The sequence below is a fragment of the Urocampus carinirostris genome, chromosome 18 (assembly GCF_059441175.1).
Source record: "Urocampus carinirostris isolate Australia breed hairy pipefish chromosome 18, RoL_Ucar_1.0, whole genome shotgun sequence".
Taxonomy (NCBI): domain Eukaryota; kingdom Metazoa; phylum Chordata; class Actinopteri; order Syngnathiformes; family Syngnathidae; genus Urocampus; species Urocampus carinirostris.
The window spans coordinates 1691826-1712645 of NC_142366.1; the positions used below are offsets into that span (position 1 = coordinate 1691826).

Below are 20820 nucleotides of genomic sequence, written 5' to 3' on the forward strand. Positions count from 1 at the left end.
GGGGGAATGGATGGAAAAAGAAAGAAAGAAAGAAAGAAAGAAAGAAAGAAAGTAATGAGGGAAGGAAAGGAGGGAGGGAGGGGTGGCTGAAAGGGAAAAAAGAATGAAAGAAAGAAAATAAAACGACAAAAAAGAAAGAGAGAATGTCCCCCATCTATTCACTGTTCTTTATCTTTGCTTCTTTTCTTTTTTTGTCTTTTTCATTTCTTGTTTTTTCCTTCTTCGTCATCTCATTGTCCTTTCTACTTGCCCTCCTAGTTCTTTCTTTCTTTTGGTCCTTTTTGTTTTTCGTCTTTCTGTATCTTTGTCTTATTTATTTTTTCTTCCCTTTTTCTTTTTCTTTCTTTTTTCTATCATTCTTTCTTTTCTTTTCTTTTCTTTTTCCTAGCTAAAAGCTGGGTAAAATTAAAGAAAATGTAGCAGTTTGGTCTACTTGCGTCTACAAAATATGTTCTCTTCTATGTGCTTTGTAGCGCTCAGTTGTAGGGCACAGTACTGCACACTGTCTCTTAAAGTATGATCAACTAATTTACTGTTCTAGCTTCTTTTTTAAAAAACTGCTAGCTAAAGGTGGTGATTGGTTTGTATGTTCTCATTTTGTTATTGAAAAACTTTAAAGACACAATTACAAAGTTAAATTCTTGCCATTTTATGAAAGGGAAGAGAGAAATAAAAGATGGAAGAAATACAGTACAGTGGAACCTCGGTTTTCTAACGCCTCTCAGTTCGAACAAATCGGTTCTCGACCAAAAATTTTGAGAAATTCTTGCTTCGCTTTTCGTTCAAAAAATAGGAGTTCGAACGCTGGTACGCTAGGGGCGATGCTGAGCGGCGTACGGGTGTAGATTGCCCCCACCCCTCGTGAAGAGCTGTTGTGTGACCGCGCACTTCTTTTTGCTTTCGTTTTTAATATCGGTGTTTTAACCCCTAATTATGCCTCGGAAGAAGGTCGGTGCAAGCAGCAAAGTTGCTACATGTGAAAAAAGAAGAGTAGTGGGTACAACTATAGCATTTAAGAAATAAATAATAGCAAAATGTGAAGAAGATGTGCGAGTTTCTCTTCTTTCGAAGGAATAGAGCATGGCTTCTGCAGACCACCACAAAGGTAAGAAATCCTATTCATAAATCTTTTCTCTATCCTTTAACCGCTCACCACTTGTTGTGGAGACCCCGGTGCTAATTGACGTGTAAACGACCTGATTTTTTAATTTTTACACGTTCATGTTAGCGTAATCTTTCGTACGGAAGATTACGCTAACATGAAGATTACGCAAACGCGAACATACGATTAGCCTGGTTTAGCTTAGTGTTTACGTTCATGGTAAGCCTTCAAGGATTTGGAACGGATTAAAATGATTTTACATTACTTTTAATGGCAAAAACGATTTTTGGTGATCGACCAAATCTGTTTTCGAACAGGGTTCTGGAACGGATTATGGTCGAGAACCGAGGTTCCACTGTACAACAAAAGCGAAAGACCCACCACAAGGGGCGCCGTAGCTATGACACGCAAAAAATAAACTTCCGCATCCTAACGAGCAAGGAAAGCGGCGAGCACAACGTAGAAGTGTGTGTACATCTTTAATTACATTATTTTCAGAATTAGTATTAAAATTGTTCTTTGAAATTTTTCTTTCCCTGTTTTTGTTCCGTCTTCTCAGGAGAAACTGACGCAGGTAGGGACGCATGACTTGTTTTTGAACCTTCCTGTTCCTTATACTTTTAGCTGTTAGCATGAAGCTATCTTTTTCTTCCGAGACCAAGTTTACTTTTTGTTAATTTAGACCATGGGTGACAAAGTCATTTTAGCTCGGGGAAGAAATACTTACGGGGGTCGACGAGATTGGACAGAAAGAAATGACGAGGGAGAGGAAGAAATTAAAGAGGGATAAAAAACATGAAGAGAGAAATACAGACAGCGAGAAATGGAGAAAGCGAGAGAGAGAAAACATGAGAAAATTAATAAAATAGCAACATAAACACACAGATTGAAAGAAAGTAAGGGAAAAAGAAAAGAGAGAAAGCAAGAAGAAAGAGAAAAAAGAAAGACATGAGAAGAGGGAAAGTAAGGGGACAAAGAAGTAGATCAAGTAAGACAAAGAGAAGAGAAAAATACATACAAAGAGATAAGGAGAAACAGGGAAGACAAAAGATGAAGAAATAAAAAAAAGAAAAATGGGAGAACGAAAGAGAGAAAGACAAAATGAGAATGAAAAAATAGAGTGAGAAAGTGAGAGTAATGGAGAAAGAGAAAGGAAGCAAAAAGAGAGCAAAGCAGAGGGAGGGAGAGAGAGTAAAAAAGAGAGAAAGAAAGATACAAAGAGGGAGAGCGAGGAAGACAGTGAAAGACAAAAAATAAAGCTGCTGTTGCTTTGGGTTTAGTGCCTGGCTCATCTATAACTGCAGCTGGTATTTTGACTTTTTTTTCCTCTTGAGGCTCTCTCAGCCTCATCTCACGGGCTGGATTCGATCGGTTGGCTGGTCGCATGTTTGACACCTATGATGTTGACACTTTTTCTGAAATGTTTAATATGAAGTGAGTTATTACTATTCCTTAAAGCAGGGGGCCCCAATCTTTTTCAAACTGAGAGCAAATTTCTGCTACTTATCAGTGCAAAGAGCAGCTAGTTTGATATACATTTTTTAAATAATAGGAAATAAAAAGAAAAAAGTGAAGGAGGGAAGATCAAACTTATAAAGCGAGAAAGAGAAGAAGCCTAAACTAAATTGAAAGAAAGAAAGAGAGAGAGAAAGGGAAAAAGAAAGTTACAGAGAAAGAAAAGGAGACCAAAAGTGAGAAAAAGTGAGAGAAAGTGAGAGGACGAAAAGGAGTAAGATAAAAAGAAACAAAGAGGAAAATAAAGACAAAGGAAGGGAGGCTGTGAGTATAAGAGAGTCAAAGAAAGGAAAATAAATATAGGGAGAGAGAAAATAAAGAAAGAAATCTGTAGTGAGTATAAGAGAGAGCGTTATAGACAGCCAAATAAAAAGGAAACAGAAATAGAGGAAGATAAGAAAATCAAAGAGAGAAAGGGAGATTGTAAAAGAGAGAGAAAAAGAAGCAGTGAGTGAAAGAAAAAGATATGGAGTATACAGTGCGACCTCGCTACTTCGCAGTTCAACGTTAGCGGGTTCAGAGCTTCGCGGGTCTAAAAAATAATAATAATAAAATAAAATAATAAAACAATAATTGTTTTTTAAAGCATTTTTGAAGGGGCGTCACTTCTTTGTGGTTCCACGTTCGCGGGTTCAGAGCTTCGCTGGTCTAAAAAATAATAAACAGTAGAATAAGATAATAATAAAAAATAATATTTTTTTTTCTAAAGCATTTTTGAAGGGGTTTAGAGCTTTGCAGTATATATATATATATATATATATATATATATATATATACCGTATTTTCCGCACTATAAGGCGCACATGAAATCTTTTTTTTTTTTTTTTTTTTTTTTTTTTTTTTTTTTTTTAAGGTGACTATGCGCCTAATAATCCGGTGCGCCTAATATATGGATCAATATTGAATTGCAAGGTCTAAGAGAAGCAGCCACCGACTCCATTTTTCGCGTAGAAGAAGTGCGCTCTGCCGTTTCATTGGCGTTTTCATCATTTGAATCGATCACTATTAGCTAAATTTATTCGGAGGTCAAGGGGCAGATCCTTTTTATCATTTACAGGCTGGCATTGGCTTGAACGGCAAAACAAAGCCTGCAATTGGCCGAAAAAGATGTTTCAATCATCAGTTGAATCGATCACAATTGGCTAAAGTTATTCGGATTTCAAGGGGCGGATCCTTTTTATCATTTACAGGCTGGCATTGGCTTAAACGGCAAAACAAAGTCTGCAATTGGCCGAAAAAGATGAATATGTATATCACGTGGCTGACGGCATACAGAAAGCATTTTTTACTCTTCTGTATTTGTAAATATTTTATTCTCCTGGATTTACTACACTCACATATAAGAGGACATTGGTTGCACATTATTATGAAGACAACGACTTTGGGGAGCTACTCCAAGTTTAAATTATCCCTGTATCTTGTTTCAGACTGAACTCGATGTTTCTGTAATAAGTGGTGCAGATAATGGATGGAATGGAGTGTCTATTTTTAAATTAAACTCAATTCCAAGTGTTTATTGTCATATGCACAGTAAAGTTGGGAGCGAAAAAGAAAATAGAAACTCAGGAATGGTTGGCATTTTTGAATCCCATGACTTTAACCTTCCGAATGGTGGAACGATGCATTTGAGTGACATCGTACGGACACCGCATCCGCACGTGTTCTCGACACGTATTTGCGTCTTTGCAAGCTTTCGGAATGTTAAGGGGGTAATATGTTTGACTGAACTATCTGACTGTTTTCTCGACGTTCCCATTGTAGTGCCTTATAATACGGTGCGTCTTATGTATGTCAAAAATAGGACCAAAAACGATTTTTTCAGGTGCGCCCGTTAACCCGGTGCGCCTTATAGTGCGGAAAATACGGTACATATTTTTAGTAAAATAAAATAATAGAAAAAATATGTATATATATTTTTTTTTAAAGCATTTTTGAAGGGGCGTCGCTACTTCTGGTTCCTCGTTCGCGGGTTCAGAGCTTCGCTGGTCTAAAAAAAAATAATAGTAAAATACATTTTTTTTAAAGTATTTTTGAAGGGGCGTCGCTACTTCTGGTTCCATGTTTGCAGGTTCAGAGCTTTGCAGGTCTAAAAAGTAATAATAGTAAAATAAAAATAAAAAAAATTAAAGCATTTTTGAAGGGGCGTCGCTACTTCGTGGTTCCACTTTCACGGGTTCAGAGCTTCGCAGGTCTAAAAAATAATAATAGTAAAATAAAATAGATATTTTTTTAAAGCATTTTTGAAGGGGTTCAGAGCTTTGCAGGTCTAAAATAATAAAATAATATAAAAAAAATACAGTATATATGTATATATGTATATATATATATATATATATTTTTTTTTTTTCAAAGCATTTTTGAAGGTCCGTTGCTACTTTGTGGTTCCACGTTTGCGGTTTCAGAGCTTCGCAGGTCCAAAAAATAATTATAATTAAAAAAAAAAATTTAAGCATTTTTGAAGGGGCGTCGCTACTCCGCGGAATTTTTTGCGGCAGTAGCGCAGGAAGTAGAGCGCTCGTCTTGGGATCAAGGGATCCCAGTTCGAATCCCGGCTCGCCCGTGTTACATGTCCTTGAGTAAGACACTGAACCCCTACTACTCCCAATGAGCAGGTCGGCGCCTTTGATGGCTGCAAGGCCGCTATTGGGAAATGTGGAGCACATTGTAAAGTGCTTTGGGAAGTCGTTGACTTGAAAAGCGCTATATAAATGTAGATCATTTCATTTCACATCAAAGTTTCCAATGCTTTGAATGAGCGGTTTTAATCGATTCCTTGTTGCAGCCCTAGTACCTACAAAAAATGGTCAAGGCACACAAAAAAACCCATACACCTTCCACTTTCATTTCAACACCCTACAAAATAGAATATGCCTCGGGAACTTTTTCGACCCATAAAGACAAAAATATTTTCTTTTTCCTGAGTGAGCCAATCTATATATTTTAAGACAAAATGTAACAAAACCGCCTAAAAAGTCTCCCCAGATAAAAGCTAAATCTTTGGCACATTTTATTTCACAGTGTGATTTATGATAATTTGATCAAATCAATCAAATAATAATAATGCCCGAGCCAGTGTCCTACTAATATACCTATAAATATACCACCGTCCCTTGGTTACTTCAGAGTGATAAGGCTCATTTTGACCTTTGGTTTTGTCCTAAATAATTGTTGTTAAAGAAGTTGCGAGCAAAGTTCCTTTGTAAAAATGTCACAAAATATTAGAAAGATACAAGTGTATATTTACCTTCAGTGCCGATGGAGTACGCCGACCTGTCCTCTGTACAGCTCCGTCTATTCCTACCAATCACCCAATCAAATTGCTCTAAGTGTTTTGCTAGAGCTTCTGGGTAAATTGTTAATATTGGGATTTTCATAATGAACATATGGTGTTTAATGCGCTTCCATATAAAGAATTATGTAGCGATTTACCGCCACCACGCTTGTTGGTGTGATACTTTGACAGTAAACATTAGTCAAAAATTGTGTCCTAAATGTACTGGACCGAACCCATGTATGTTATTGTAGATTGACTTTGCAGTTTTTTCAATCTGTGCTGAATTTATCAATATATTAAATAATTGCATCCGGACTGGACGCCTTGGACAGACAACGGTCAAGGACGCTCTAAGGAACGGGCTTGTGGCTACTGAAGTACTGATGTGGTTTTACATTGGAGAGTGCATCGGAAAAGGAGGAATTGTTGGCTACGCTGTCTGATCTCTTGGACTGTCATTTTCCTTTTCCATTCGAGCGTCATACGCTCTAAATGCTACAAAATGTTTGGGAACAATAAAAATGTATATTAATGAAAAAGCATCCGGCTGTTGTTTTTGGACTGTGTATTTGAGAAGACAGGAGATGGAAAAAAAGCTTGCTCTGTCCACTCCACACATCGGCCCGGTATTGCAGTACCTCCGGGAATGGTGCATTCGCAATGATCGCAGCAAGGCTTTAGGGCTTGGACCTTAGCTTGGCCTTTTGGCTGAGAGTAAGTGTCCCGGCTCCTAGGCTTTGTAGCGTATTATGAACTGACCGATAACGGATAATGGATAATGAATAACGAAGATAGAACAATAACCCTTAAAAGCCCCAAACCCCGCATACTGTGGGCAATGGCCGGCCACCTAGGAAAATTCCTGGACTTGCCAACAGGGGAGGTCCCTGACGCACAGTACGTGCTTCACGGGGTGAGTCGGTCGAAAAAGTCAAAGAACGACTTTGTCAAGGACTGGCTCACTCTCGCCGCTATCAAAGATGCCATCTGGACCTCCAGTAACCTGTTGGTAAGGAGGTGCAGGCAGATCCCCCCCCCTTGGCTGTGCTCCGAATGGCTGCAGATACCATACAATCTGTTAGTGGCAAGCCTAGGACGCAGCCATAAAGAAGAATCGTCTGAACCCACCCAGAGGAGGGAACCGGAGCTTCACTGTGGGGGTCCCGGCAGCAACGGCATGGCTATTCGGGTGGTTGTGGAAAGTAGAAGCAAGAAGTGAAAGGACCAATCTGGGCATCCCGGGCAGAGGACTGGAGGATGCTGCTTGAGAGGGTGGGAAGAAATCCCACTTGAGAAGACAGAGCTATGCCCCTGCACAATAGTATTGCCCTTTACACATTGGTTAACTGCTGTTAAAAGTGTCAATAAAAATTGTTCAAACCTCATATTGTTAGAATATGATATAATGAAATTGTGAATGTATTTAATTGCTGTTAAAAATGTAGAAAAAAATTGTTCAAACGACATATTTTTAGATATAAAGAAATCGTGAATATGCTTAATTGCTATTAAAAGTGTCTAGAAAAATTATTCCAACCTCACATTGTTTATTTGCTGTTAATAGTGTCAATAACATTGTTCAAACCAAAAATAAGTCCAGTTTTATCTCCGAGACATATGTACTCATGAAAAGAGGAGTATATGGCTCGCAAGTCATAGGTTCCCGATCCCTGGTAAATACCTTTGACTACACTGGTGGACCTATTCAATCATGCAGATGGTTTACATGTGGGGATGTGCGAAATGATCCATTGCAAACAAAAAGTAGCTCTCGAGCTTCCAAAAGGTTGAGGAACTCTGGCCTAGATGGTGCCATTTAATATTTACAAATAATTAACGCTGAATTTAATTTTAATGACGAGTTCCCCACAGAGCAATAAAGAAATACAGCTGAGTTGCTGCAATGTCGTCTGCAGCAGTGGCGCTTCCTGCAGGTGGAGAGGAGCTGGGCGCCCTGGCGAGGAGGTTGCAGGAGGTGGCCTGCCAATGGGAGGGCCCAGGAAGTGAGACCAAGGAGGTGGCTTGTCAGAGCGACATCGCCCAGAAGCGAGACGTCGGTGTCCAGGCCGACATTTTGACTCGGCGGCTATACTGGAGGCGCCCACGTGGGCGGAGCTTCGGTCACGTTACACGTAAGATTTTTATACTTTTTTCTGACATCACAGTTCGTACGCTTCAAATCCTTGGAAAGTCTTAAGTTTTAATATTGTGTTTTCAAGGTTTGAAAATTGTATGGATTTTAGGTTAAGCGCTTGAAAATGCTTAAAATTGTTGCCATATTTCTCTGGTTAGGTGTTGGTCTAGGGCAGTAGTTCTCAAATAGTGAGGGGAGAGACCTTGGGGGGTGTGGGCGCGTTTGATTTTGTTTTTTTGTTTTTTTTAACTTTCCTAGAATAAAGTGTAATTGCAACTCCTCTACACTAAGGTGCAGTGGCGTGGAGTGTATTGTTTACGTAAACTTTCATGCCGTGCATTAAGCACAAATTATAAGCATTGAGTATCAAGTGTAGACACAAGGTGTAGCAGGCCGTCAAGTGAACCCATGAAAAGAAAATGCAGAGACTGGCGAAAAGAGACAAACAAGAGTCTCCCTTAGCACTTCACTGCAACCTTGGAGGGAGACCATCGCAAGTGGATTTCTTTTTCCGAGAAGGCGCGTGACAGAAAATAATGGAGAAGCACTGGGCTAGGGTTGGGAGTAAGGGTTAGGAGCTAGTGTTTGGGCTTCAAATAAGGGTTTTAAACTTACCTTTTTTTTTTTGTTCCAAAATAGGATTGGAGCTAGGTTAAGGTTTTAAGTGTAGGGCTAGGAGCTTGAGTTAGATTTTTAAAAAGGGTTTTAAACTTGTTTTATGTTTCTGAAGTTGGTTTGGTGCTATGGTTACATAAAGTTAGGCTTAGAGTTATGAACTAGAGTTTGAGCTCCATATACGGGTTTCAAACAGGGTTCCAAATAGGTTTAGAGCTGGGGTAATGGTTCGAAACAGTGTTAAGCCTATGGTTAGGAGCTATGGTTTGGGCTGCAAGTTGGGGTTTTAAACCGCTTTTAGGGTTCCAAAATAAGGTTGGGGATAGAGTTTGGAATTAAAACTAAGGTTTAGGCTCCTGTTCTTTTGATTAGCTCTGCATTTCTTCTTTTAATGGTACTGAAAAAAAGAAAAATTGGCTTAAAAAGTTCTGAAAAATTGCTTGGAATATTGCCATAAAAAGGATTTATGATCCCTGTGATTTTCTTTTTTTTGCTCCTTCCTCTCTTGCAGGCTTAACCAGCCTATCCATTTGCGATTTACCACGAATAAAGAGTCATAATTGTGACAACTTGAATGGAAGCAAAGAAGTAAAAAAAAAAGAAGTTAAAAACCAAGAGAATCCCATTTCCGAGGCCATCTCCCCCCCCTCGCCAAGCCTGGTAAGCAAACGGCCGCAGAGGGTGAGGCGACCTCCCAAATGGCGAGAAGACCTACAGGATTTGGAGGTGGATAGACAGGATCAAGAGGCTGAAAAGAACAAGTCTGTGCAGATGGAGTCCGGGGGAAGTAAGTGAAAGTATTTGTCTTTGAATTGGAAATGTCATTATTGTTGTGTCATTGGAAACACGGCAAACCTGTCCGATCTATGGCTAACACCAGAATGTTTACTGTTTACAAAACATTTATCATTACTATTACTCTATGACAGCGGTCAGCAACTTTTTCGGTGTGGAGTGCCACTTTCAAATTTCCTTGTAAATCAGTGTGCCACACCAATATTAATGACTCGCACAACATTTTTGTAATATCCAACAGAGCTAAAATTCCCCTAAAATCCCAATCTAAGAATAAAAGTAGTAAATTAAATGCTGTTCTTGAAGTACCGTATTTTCCGCACAATAGGGCGCACCGGGTTATAGGGCGCACCTCTAAAAAATAGTTTTTGGTGCTATATCTTCCATAGATAAGGCGCACCGGATTATAAGGCGCTACAATGGGAACGTCGACAAAACAGACAGATGATTCAGTCAAACTGATTACCCCCTTAACATTCCCAAAGCTTGCAAAGAAGCAAATACGTGTCGTAGACATGTGCGGATGCGGTGTCCTTACGATGTCACTCAACTGGATCATTTCAAATATCATTCGGAAAATTAAAGTCTTGGGGTTCAAGAAATGCCAAACATTCCTTAGTTTCTATTTTCTTTTTCGCTCGCAACTTTACTGTGCATATGACAATAAACACTTGGAATTGAGTTGAATTCACTCAACTCATCACAGCAACATCAAGATCGTTCTAAAACAAGATACCGGGAAAATATAAAGCCGCATAGCTCACCTAAGTTCTCACGTTCAATAATGATACGCAACCATGGTCTTCTTACAACCGTGAGTGTAGTAAATCCAGGAGAGTAAAATATTTTCAAATACAGACTAATGAAACATGTTTCTTCATGGCGTAGTTTAGCAAGCTTGCTATTAAGTCATCTTTTTCGGCCAATTGCAGGGTTTGTTTTGGCCCTCTGGCCTATCCGAGGCTCCGAATAACTTCAGCCAATAGCAATTGATTTAACGGATGATTGACACCTCTTTTTCGGCCAATTGCAGGGTTTGTTTTGGCCCTCTAGCCTATCCGAGGCTCCGAATAACTTCAGCCAATAGCGATCGATTTAACTGATGATTGACACATCTTTTTCGGCCAATTGCAGGGTTTGTTTTGGCCCTCTAGCCTATCCGAGGCTCCGAATAACTTCAGCCAATAACGACCGATTTAACTAATGATTGACACATCTTTTTCGGCCAATTGCAGGGTTTGTTTCGGCCCTCTAGCCTATCCGAGGCTCCGAATAACTTTAGCCAATAGCGATCGATTCAAATGATGATTGACACATTCGTTAGCCAATGAAACGCCGGTATATAAATCCCAGCATACACCGCGGACTACTCCACGTTTGGGGGAAAATCGAGTCGGTGGCTTTTGCGTAAGTTGCGAGACCTTGCGATTTAATATTGAGCCATATATAAGGCGCACTGTATTATAAGGCGCATGGTCAGCTTTTGAAAAAAATTAAGACTTTTAGGTGCGCCTTATAGTGCGGAAAATACGGTATTTGGAGGATATAGTTTTGGTCTCTTTTGAAAGGTAACACTCTCAATTGTTGTCCCAAACTGAAATAATCACTACAAGAGCTACTAACATTGTGTAATCTGTGTTGGAACACATAGAAGTGGGTTTTTATCCACGCCTGAATTTTATTTGCAATCAAATGCCTGCTGATGATTGTAAAATAGGCATTTTAGCTGAAAAAACAGTGAGACAATAGCTTGAAGCCTTACATGGTACCTTGTAAAATTTGATCACAATCTGAAGAACTAAACATTGTATTTTACACATTTTTATAAGAGTAGGTTTCCAGAAGTGGCCATTCTGAGACTAAAATTTACAACACTAATAAAACCTTTGCTAATGTGTATTTTACTTAATTTTTTAGACATTGTGAATGAATTGTAAATGTTTGACTTCTCTTACTAGAAGTCAATCAAGGATTGTGCATACTTGCCTGTAAAAACGGTGCATAAAAATGAATCAAGAATTGCCTTGTGCACATTCGTTTTCAGCTCTGATTTAAATACCCTTTTCCGTGTAGAGGACTTACTGTTGTGCAGTGGTTCCCAAAGTGGGCAGTACTGGGGGGTGATGAGGAAGAATAAGGCGGTCGGCAGGGCGGCAGTCCGAAGTCAGAAGTTTGAACGTAGTGCGCTTCTAAAACCGCACAGCACTGCGTTTTTTTTTTTTCGAGGTTTTGTAGTGAGTGATAAAGTTTTGGCCAACAACAATTGTTACATTTCGAGTTTTAAAAGCGCCGACCAATCAGAGGCAAGTTTTAATAATAGCACAAGCCAATAAACGCGATTCAAAGTTTGCAAGCACCACACTAGGCCACACCCAACGTGTGAGGTCATTGAGTGTCATGGCGGACTCAACAGTGTCAACAAACGAGAAGAAAACAAAGCTTGCACCAAAGAAGGGTGGTCCATCACTTGTTTGGACCTATTTTAAATTCCGGACTATAAGCCGCTATTTTTTCCCCAAACTTTCAACCCTGCGGCTTATTCAGTCATGCGGGCAATTTATGTTATTTCTAACGGCCGCCAGGGGTCACCGTCTCCTGTGTGGATGAGAGAGATGGAGAGAGAAAGAGATAGAGAGAGAAAGAGACCTACAAAAAATCTTTTACATAGGTTGTACTAATTAGAAATCCTTTATCCCGCCTGTTGAGACATATTATTTCCTCATGTTTCAATTTAACCCCCATTTTTTTTTAATGAAAAGGATACGTGATATGACGCAGGTCTTCCCTTGTCTTCTTGTTGCTTGTTTATCTTCTTGCCCCGAGGCCCCCAATAGCTTTGGTGCTGTGCCGCTAGGGATTAAAGTAGTCGTAAATTTTATCTCCTCTAACCACAACCAGATGTCTGCTTCGCATCCCCCAGCATCTGGAATTTACGACACATCATCTTGAATGCACATTTGATTTGAAAAACAACTAATTCTTTGAGTCATTTTTGATTGTTATTTAAAATTATTAAGTGTTGCATCAGTTGTCCTCCTAGGGGATCTTGTCCTTGGGGCTAACCTCATCAAAATTCCAAACCATCACACTGCCCAAACATCAAAAATCTCAAAAATGCCAAATGGCACTCAACGTCAAAACTTTTTAATTGTCATTTCTTCTCTCTATAATCATAATCAACTATCTTTTCTCATTGATTCAATATAAAACAACGCATACTTATTACTTATGAATTGTCTTGACTCGCATTTCATCTCATCTCATTAGCCGTACCGCTTATCTTCAGTAGGGTCGCGGGGGTGCTGGAGCCCATCCCAGCAATCATCAGGCAGTGGGCAGGGGACACCCTGGACTGGTTGCCAGCCAATCGCAGGGCACACAGGGACAGACAACTCATTCGCTCATTCACACCTAGGGACAATTTGGACTGGCCAATTCACCTGAAATGCATGTTTTTGGAACGTGGGAGGAAACCGGAGTGCCCGGAGGAAACCCACGCAAGCATAGTCTTTGGTTTGCAATAGTCTTTGTTCTGTGGAGCCCCTCGAGATCCTTTGTGATTAAGGGCTATACAAATAAACATGACCTGGCCTGACTATTAATACTTGTGTGTCCTTTTTTCTTCTTTTAAAAAGAAAGTTAAGTCAAGTCATTTTTATTTGTATAGCCCTAAATCACAAATAGTCTCTAAGGGCTTCACAAGTTATTACATATAATAAGTTTAGGTTATTCGTATGCTATAGAGTAGAAGTGAGTTTTAAGCTTAGATTTAAACATTTCCACTGAGGTTGCAGATCGGACCTCAGGGGGAAGAGCATTCCACAATACCGGTGCCCGGATGGAGAACGCTCTCGAACCAGCGGAACACTTCTTGGCTCTTGGGATCACCAGGAGACCGGCGCTCTCGGAACGAAGGCTTTGGGTCGGGACATAGAGGGAAATCAGATCTGAAAGATATGAGGGGGAAAGTACATGTATGATTTTGTATAGTAATAGGAGAACCTTAAAATCGCATCTCAGGCTAACAGGGAGCCAATGCAGGTTAGCCAAAATTGGGGTGATGTGATCGTACTTTTTTGTCCTTGTTAAAAGCCTCGCTGCAGCATTTTGTACCAGCTGAAGACTCTTGAGTCTGGTCATTGGAAGACCGGAAAGTAGTGCACTACAGTAGTCGAGACGGGACGTAACAAACGCGTGAATTATGATTTCCGCATCTGACTGAGAAAGTATAGGACGAATTTTAGCAATGTTACGGAGATGGAAGAAAGCGGTTCTAGTAATTTTCTTCACATGTGTTTGAAAGGAAAGATCAGGGTCGAAAATGACACCTAAATTTTTAAGTGAGTCGCTCTGTGTTATGTGGCAATTGTCTATGTTCACAGCGGTTTTAGAGAATAAGTCACGGGACTTAGATGGACCAATAACTAACATTTCAGTCTTTTCAGAGTTAAGATGCAGGAAATTGAGTGACATCCACTCTTTCATCTCAGTGAAGCAGGCCTCCAAATTTCCACAGTTTAGTGTGGCAGATTCCTCCATCGGGAGATAGTTGAATGTCATCTGCGTAGCAATGGAAACTGATATTATACTTGCAAATAATATCACCTAGTGGAAGCATATAAATGCTGAAGAGAAGGGGGCCAAGCACTGGACCCTGCGGAACACCACAAGTAACACTAAATGGCTCAGATGTCAATTCGCCATATTTAACGCAGTGTGTCCTATCTGAGAGGTAGGATCTGAACCATAAGAGGACGTTTCCTGAGAGACCAATCCATTTTTCCAACCGTTCTAGCAAGATATTATGGTCCACTGTGTCAAATGCAGCACTAAGGTCCAGCAGCAAAAGTGATGATGCGCCAGAGTCCATTGCCCGCAGAAGATCAATGGTTACCTTAATCAGAGCTGTCTCAGTAGAGTGGTTAGTCCTGAATCCTGATTGCATTGATTCAAAGAGATTGATCTCGGACATGAAATCATTCAGCTGCTGTGCCACTACTTTTTCAAGTATTTTAGAAAGAAACGGTAGGTTTGACACAGGTCTATAGTTACATAAGTTTTCTGGATCAAGGTTGGGTCGTTTCAGTGTGGGTTTAATGACGGCGGACTTAAAAGCAGCCGGAACTACACCTGAGGAGAGTGATATGTTTAAAATATTTAGAACTGAAGGTGCAAGAACGCCAAAGAGACCTTTACTTAGTGAACCTGGAAGCGCGTCGAACTGGCAAGTCGCCGGTTTGGCCGTATTCACCTTCTGTTTAAGATTATCGAGTGACGGTTCACTAAAACGGGACAAAATCCCTGGACAGCCATCATGTCGTGCATCTATAGATTTGAGTGCTTTAGTATGTGTTGAAACAATACTGTCTTTAGCAATTTCTTCCTGTATGCTTTGGATCTTAGTAAAGAAGGCCATTATGTCGTGGGCAGAATGAGTGGAGCTATCTGGGATAGTCTGTTGCCTTGTGAGCGATGCTACAGTGTCAAAAAGGACCTTGGGATTGTTCTTTTGTGACGCAATCACCTTCGAAAGGTAGGCTGATTTTGCAGAGGCCAGGGCCGCTTTATACTTCAACAAACTATAACACCAGATTTGATGGAAAACTTCAGGCTTGGTAGCACGCCATTTTCTTTCAGATTTCCTGCATTCTCGTTTAAGGGATCTAGTTTCATCATTAAAGCAAGGTGTGCAGCTTTTAGGTCGTGATTTATGCCGGATGGGCGCTACTGAATCCAGGGCACTAGCCAGGGTAGCATTTAATTCATTTAGGAGTGGTTCGATAGAGCCTATGTAGGAAGGAAAGGACGCAACTGCTCCTGGAAGAATATCAGAGAGCTCAGAAACTGTGCCCGTGCTTATATTGCGTCCAGTGAATCCTTCAGTTTTTTTGGTACTACATTTAGCTAGCACCTCAAATGTAACTAAATAATGATCCGAGATAACTGTAGTACACGATAGCACCGTCATGTTTGAGGTTGAAACTCCTCGAGTCAGAACCAAGTCGAGCGTGTTTCCATCTTTATGGGTTGGCAAATCGACCAGTTGATTAAAACCAAACCAATCAATTATAGACTGAAACGCAACAGTGAGTGAACTGATTGGGGAGTTCATATGAATGTTAAAGTCCCCCATGATTATAATTTTGTCTGCATAGGTTACTAGTTCAGACAAAAGTTCAGAAAATTTGTCCCAAGAAAGTTGTGTATGGTCCTGGTGCGCGATAGATAGTTATCACATAAATTGACAATGGAGCGGACCTCATAACAAGAGCCTAGAACGACTTGTGATTATTAGAGGTACGAGGAGTAAATTTGAGCGTTTTTTCAGAAATGAGCGTGACACTGCCACCCTTTTTCAACGTGCGTGCTATATGGCTACTCTCGTAGTCTGGGGGAGAAGCATAATTTAGCGCTAAATACTCCAGGCGTAACCAAGTTTCACAAAGACCAATACAGTTACGTTTATAATCGCGAATAATATTATCTACAAGTAAAGCTTTAGGAGCAAGCGATCTAACATTCAAAAGACCAAATTTTAGCTTTGAATCATTTAACTTAGCTGTAGTCTTTGTAGAGATCGTCACGAGATGCCGTTCGTGTGCGTTGGGCTTCAGGTGTCGGTGGACTTGCAGAATCGACAAAAAATGATGGTTGGATTAAACAGACCTTCATGTCATTGCTCCTTCAACTCTCCTTCAACTTCACACGCTTCCCTGCACGACATCCTCGCTTCTGTTTTCTGTCTTTGCGCCGTCTTTGTCTTCGATTTTTCTTTTTCTTCGGTGGAGCGGGAAAGCAGGGCGAACCCAAGTGCCTTTGGAGCTCATTCGGGACGTCATGGGTGGTATAGAAAGTGCCCGAAAAGTCTAAATTTAGACGCCCACCCAGTCGGATGAGCTCCTCCCGGCTGTAGGTCTTATTGGCCACGCATGTATCAAAAAAGGAAAGCAGGAGGACAGTGGTAAATAGTAGGATAGCCGGATAGCAACTAGTCGCAACGTAAACACGCGCCGCCATGTTGGAAACCGGAACCGGAAAGCACATTTCATTTTGTGACTGAAACAAATTAGCCACGTTGTTAATGATTTCTAGTCTCAATGTTTATTTTCTGTGTTATTATGTCGTTATTTTCAAACTTATTTCAAAATTTTGATTTTTAGAAACGATTTAGATCACCTGCTCTTTTGTGTGCAATATTCTTTTGAGAGTAATCTGTTATTGAATTTGGGTGAAAACTAAGGAAATAATAGATTTCCGTACTAAGCCATTCCTGCATGTGCCACTGTCAATTAATGGTAGTGAGGTTGAACTGGTCCATTCATCGAACGAACGACAAAATGGACACTAAAATTATGGACGTTCCCAGTCACCCTGCTCACAGGTACTTTGATTACCTGCTGTCCGGTCGCCGTCTTTGCTTTATTAGGAGCAAAACTACACGTCTTAAAGAGTTTTTACCCTTATGCTATCGCATGTTCAACGGGAAATGATTAGTCTTGTTATTTACATATTCTTTCTTTTTAAACTATTCTCTATAATTACCTTGTATTATACACTACAATATCTCTATTACTCTATTCTTTTACATCTATCATTTTATCATTATTGAAAGTTTGGGTGTCAAATTATTTCCTATAAATATATATATATATATATATATCATGTTTACGGTTCATACTGGCTGAATACAATTACATTGAACATTTTTTGTTTTTCACCTATTAACATCTTTAGTCATTGTCATACTCATTTAATATTGTCATCATTGTTATTTACTTACCTGTGTTCTTATAACCTGATCATATCCTTCCTATCGGGGTAGATGCGGAGTGACCTCTCCCAGCGCCACACGGCGGAAAGAGGCACTACAGCACTGTCCTCTACTCGGAAAAGGGTGCACCACAGTACAAATTCTCGTTATCACCAATGTCAGGATATTTTTCAATATCCCGAATTTATTTTCTGTATGTACTGCTGTTTGAAACTTAAATGTTCGTAAGTAGGGGAGCGTCTGTGTTTGTTATGTGACATGTGAAATCAGCAAATTTCACAAAGTAAAATAAAATGAACTGACTAATTAGCATTCGTTTGGATATCAGGTTAGGTGCTTTCGTTTACGGCTAGGTTCGCACTGCACAGCCTATTGCTCAATTCCGATTTTTTTGTTAACTTATAATTTTAAATGTGACTTTTAAGTAATCTGTGAGAGTGCCACGGTGTTCCAAATGCGAAGAAGAGGATACTTGACCTCACAGGCAATGTGCTCAGCGTTTGCGGAAGTACTCATGGATGTTAACAGCGGAATTTATTGTTCTATAGAATAGAATAGAATAGAATATACCTTTATTGTCATTGTTACAAATGGGCTAACATATTGTGACAACGAAATTGGGCATGACACTCCAGTTTTACACATAGTGAGGGTATGAGCAAGAAGATAAAGGAACAGAGAAGATAATGTTATAAAACAAGGGGAATAAGGCTATAGTTATAATTTACATGGTATTTACACAACAATGTCAGCATGTGGGATGTTACATACAGGGTTGTCGTGATAACGTTGTATCGTAACGGTTGTGCAATATTGCATTTGGTGCAAAGTCATCATGGTGCAAAAATAGTCCGCATATACATTGGTGCAAGCATAGACATCATAGTGCAAAAAAAGGAAATGGTCAGACATTGTGCAATTTGAGCATTAAACGTAGTGCAGTCGACATGTGCAAGAACAAGACTTGAGTAACATTATTTTCGTATGAGGTAGTGTTGGCACGAGTTTTCAGTTTTTGTGCGGTGTCTGTTGAGCAGTGAACAAACATAGTGCAGACAGCATGTACGTGAGTACCATTTTACATACGTGTGAGGTATTTTTTTTGCAACAGTTTTCAGTTGTTTGTGCGGTGTCTGTTTAGGGTGGTAATGGCTGTGGGGAAGAAACTATGTTACCGGAGGCAGTGCATGCGCAACTTCATTAAATCCAAAACATCACTTTCCCTCTTTTTAATGCTCTCCGTGTTTTGTCCTCTTCCTCCGAATTCAGAATAGTGACATCTGTGGTCTATCGTCGCCGTGCAGTACGAATGAACGCGTCCTGACTGTTTACACAGCAGTTACATTCGAAAAGTTTAGGAATTTATTGAATTTAACATATGAAAGTGGCCTTTGTCTGGTGTGAAAAAATCAGATCAGATACAGAAAAGAAAAATCGGATTTACCTGTAGTGTGAACCTAGCCTTATTTTGTTTTAAAATTTGTTGTGTTTTTCACGAAAAAATATATATTTTTTCATGGCTTTTTAGGTCAAAATGATTCCTGACCCCTGCGCTGAATGAATGTTAAAAATAAGCAACTATATCATAACCGTCTGTTAGTTATTTCTCCACTTTTTATGTTTGGCAGTGAAATTGGAAGGGGAGAACATCATGTGTGACATATGCGGCCAAGTGATGAAGAACAAGTCCAGCCTGGCCCGCCACTCATTCATCCACACGGGCAAGAAACCCTTTGCCTGCCCCCATTGCGACCTCCGCTTCAACCGCCGTGACAATCTCAGCCACCATCTCAGCAAACTCCACCCAGGTGGCGTAGCCCGGCGCCAGAAGCAGCGCCTGGTCCAGACGTGGCTCTGCGAAGTCTGTGGGAAGACCTTCCGGTGCAGGTCAGCGCTCAAAACCCACGAGGTCATCCACTTAGGGGTCAAACCCCATCGTTGCGACCTTTGCCCAAAGGCCTACATGCGCACCAACGACCTAGAACACCACAAGCTCACCGTGCACCAGGATGGCGAAGGGGGCACTCGGCGCGGCCCGGGCTCAATGCTCTGCCATTTTTGCGGCAAGGAGTTTAAGTTCCGTTGCCAACTGGCTGCTCACTTGCAAACACACGCCGACCAGCCAACACACCTCTGTGATGTCTGCGGGAAAAAGTTTTTCCGAGGACCCCAGCTGGAGCGCCACAAGTTGATTGTGCATGGCGGCGCCGAGGAGGACGGCACTTTTCCGTGCGATGTGTGCGGGAAGCACCTAAAAACGCAGGCGCTTTTGGCCGCCCACGCACTTTCGCACAATGGTGACAAACCCTACAGCTGCTCAGCGTGCCCGCGCAGTTTTGTCCACCTGACATGTCTCAAGCGGCACCACATGCGAGCACACCAAAACGACGCTAGCACCTTGTCAGCGCTGTTGCATTCGGTCACCCAGCGCCCCGCCAAAGTATTCCCTTGCGACACCTGCGGCAAAGAATTTAAATTCCGCTCGTTGCTCAGTAACCATGTCGCTGTACACAGCGACGAGCGCCCGCACGCCTGCGACTTCTGCCCTCGCCGCTTCCGCCGCCTGAGCCACCTCAAGCGGCACCGGCACGTGGTCCACCGCGATGGCACCCGCCTGCCGCAGAAGTTTGTGTGCCACATTTGCGGCAAGGACAAAAAGTGCCGCTCGCAACTGGCACGCCATGTCATCGTCCATACGGGCGAGCGGCCTTTCGCCTGTGACTTATGTACGGCGCGTTTCAATCGACTAGGCAACCTGCAGCAGCATAAGAAACGCGTGCACAGCGTTGGCCTGCTGCCGGAAGACACTGACCCACCCATCCTCTTTCTTAATATTGACGACGAGCGTGATTTAAAACAGGAGGGGGTGACGAAAGCGTCTACTAATTGATGGTACTCACTTCCTGTTGGGCTTTTTTTTTTATCCGAGGTGGACTTGGCCCTGGATTTGGCTACCAACCAATACACGATTTAATACCCTACGTCATGTCACAGCCGAAGGTGGAAAAGACTGAGTAAACCATGCTGTTGTTGCTGCTAGTTGGTGTTAAAATGTCGTCATGCTTATGTGCCAGAATTTTAGGAAAGACGTTAGTAATTGCAAATTGAAGTTTTACAGGATCCCAGCAGATACTCCTGATCAAAGAAAAAGAGTTGTGTTCTTATGTAATAAAGCGAAAAGATCGGACTGAGGCACTCGTAAAAAAATCTCCCGTTTGCAGAGCTCATTTCATACATGGCAAGATAAAAAAATGTTTAATTGTTGCCATTAAGTCCGTACTGCTTATTATATGAGCAAAGTATTTTTTTTCGCTTTCTGTAACTGCGTGTACCATGTAGCCTAAATGCCAACAGTAGCCTTGTAAAGACTGCGTGCGACTAGTCAAAAATAAAAACATACATTGAAAACAAATGTTGGGAACATAATCAGTCATTTATTTGGCACATTTAATTATTCATGTATTGTAATTGTTAACGTTTTTTGGGGTTTTTAAGGGTTATTGATCTATCTTCGTTATTCATTATCCATTATCCGTTATCGGTCAGTTCATAATACGCTACAAAGCCTAGGAGCCGGGACACTTACTCTCAGCCAAAAGGCCAAGCTAAGGTCC

At 40.9% G+C, this 20820-nt stretch overlaps 1 protein-coding gene across 4 annotated transcripts; it reads left to right on the forward strand.

The window, feature by feature from the left end:
* The first annotated feature begins 920 nt into the window (after positions 1-920).
* On the forward strand, positions 921-20691 carry LOC148347991 (zinc finger Y-chromosomal protein 1-like). 4 transcript variants are annotated; one of them, XM_088322680.1, is made up of 4 exons: positions 921-1105; positions 7808-8023; positions 9152-9427; positions 18835-20691. In XM_088322680.1, exons 1-4 carry the CDS (start codon positions 1081-1083, stop codon positions 20094-20096), a joined length of 1779 nt encoding a protein of 592 aa, XP_088178806.1. In that variant the 5' UTR covers positions 921-1080; the 3' UTR covers positions 20097-20691. The 4 variants fall into 4 exon arrangements, with proteins under 4 accessions (XP_088178806.1, XP_088178808.1, XP_088178807.1 ...); XM_088322682.1 differs by having other exon boundaries at positions 923-1105; positions 7754-8023; XM_088322681.1 differs by lacking the exon at positions 921-1105 and adding an exon at positions 1536-1676 and having other exon boundaries at positions 7754-8023.
* Positions 20692-20820: the final 129 nt, after the last annotated feature.

Coding starts and splice junctions, on each gene's coding strand:
- LOC148347991 (XM_088322680.1), top strand. CDS start 1,081: ATGGCTTCTGCAGACCACCACAAAG. Junction 1,106..7,807: donor TTCTGCAGACCACCACAAAG/GTAAGAAATCCT, acceptor TGTCGTCTGCAG/CAGTGGCGCTTCCTGCAGGT. Junction 9,428..18,834: donor GCAGATGGAGTCCGGGGGAA/GTAAGTGAAAGT, acceptor TATGTTTGGCAG/TGAAATTGGAAGGGGAGAAC.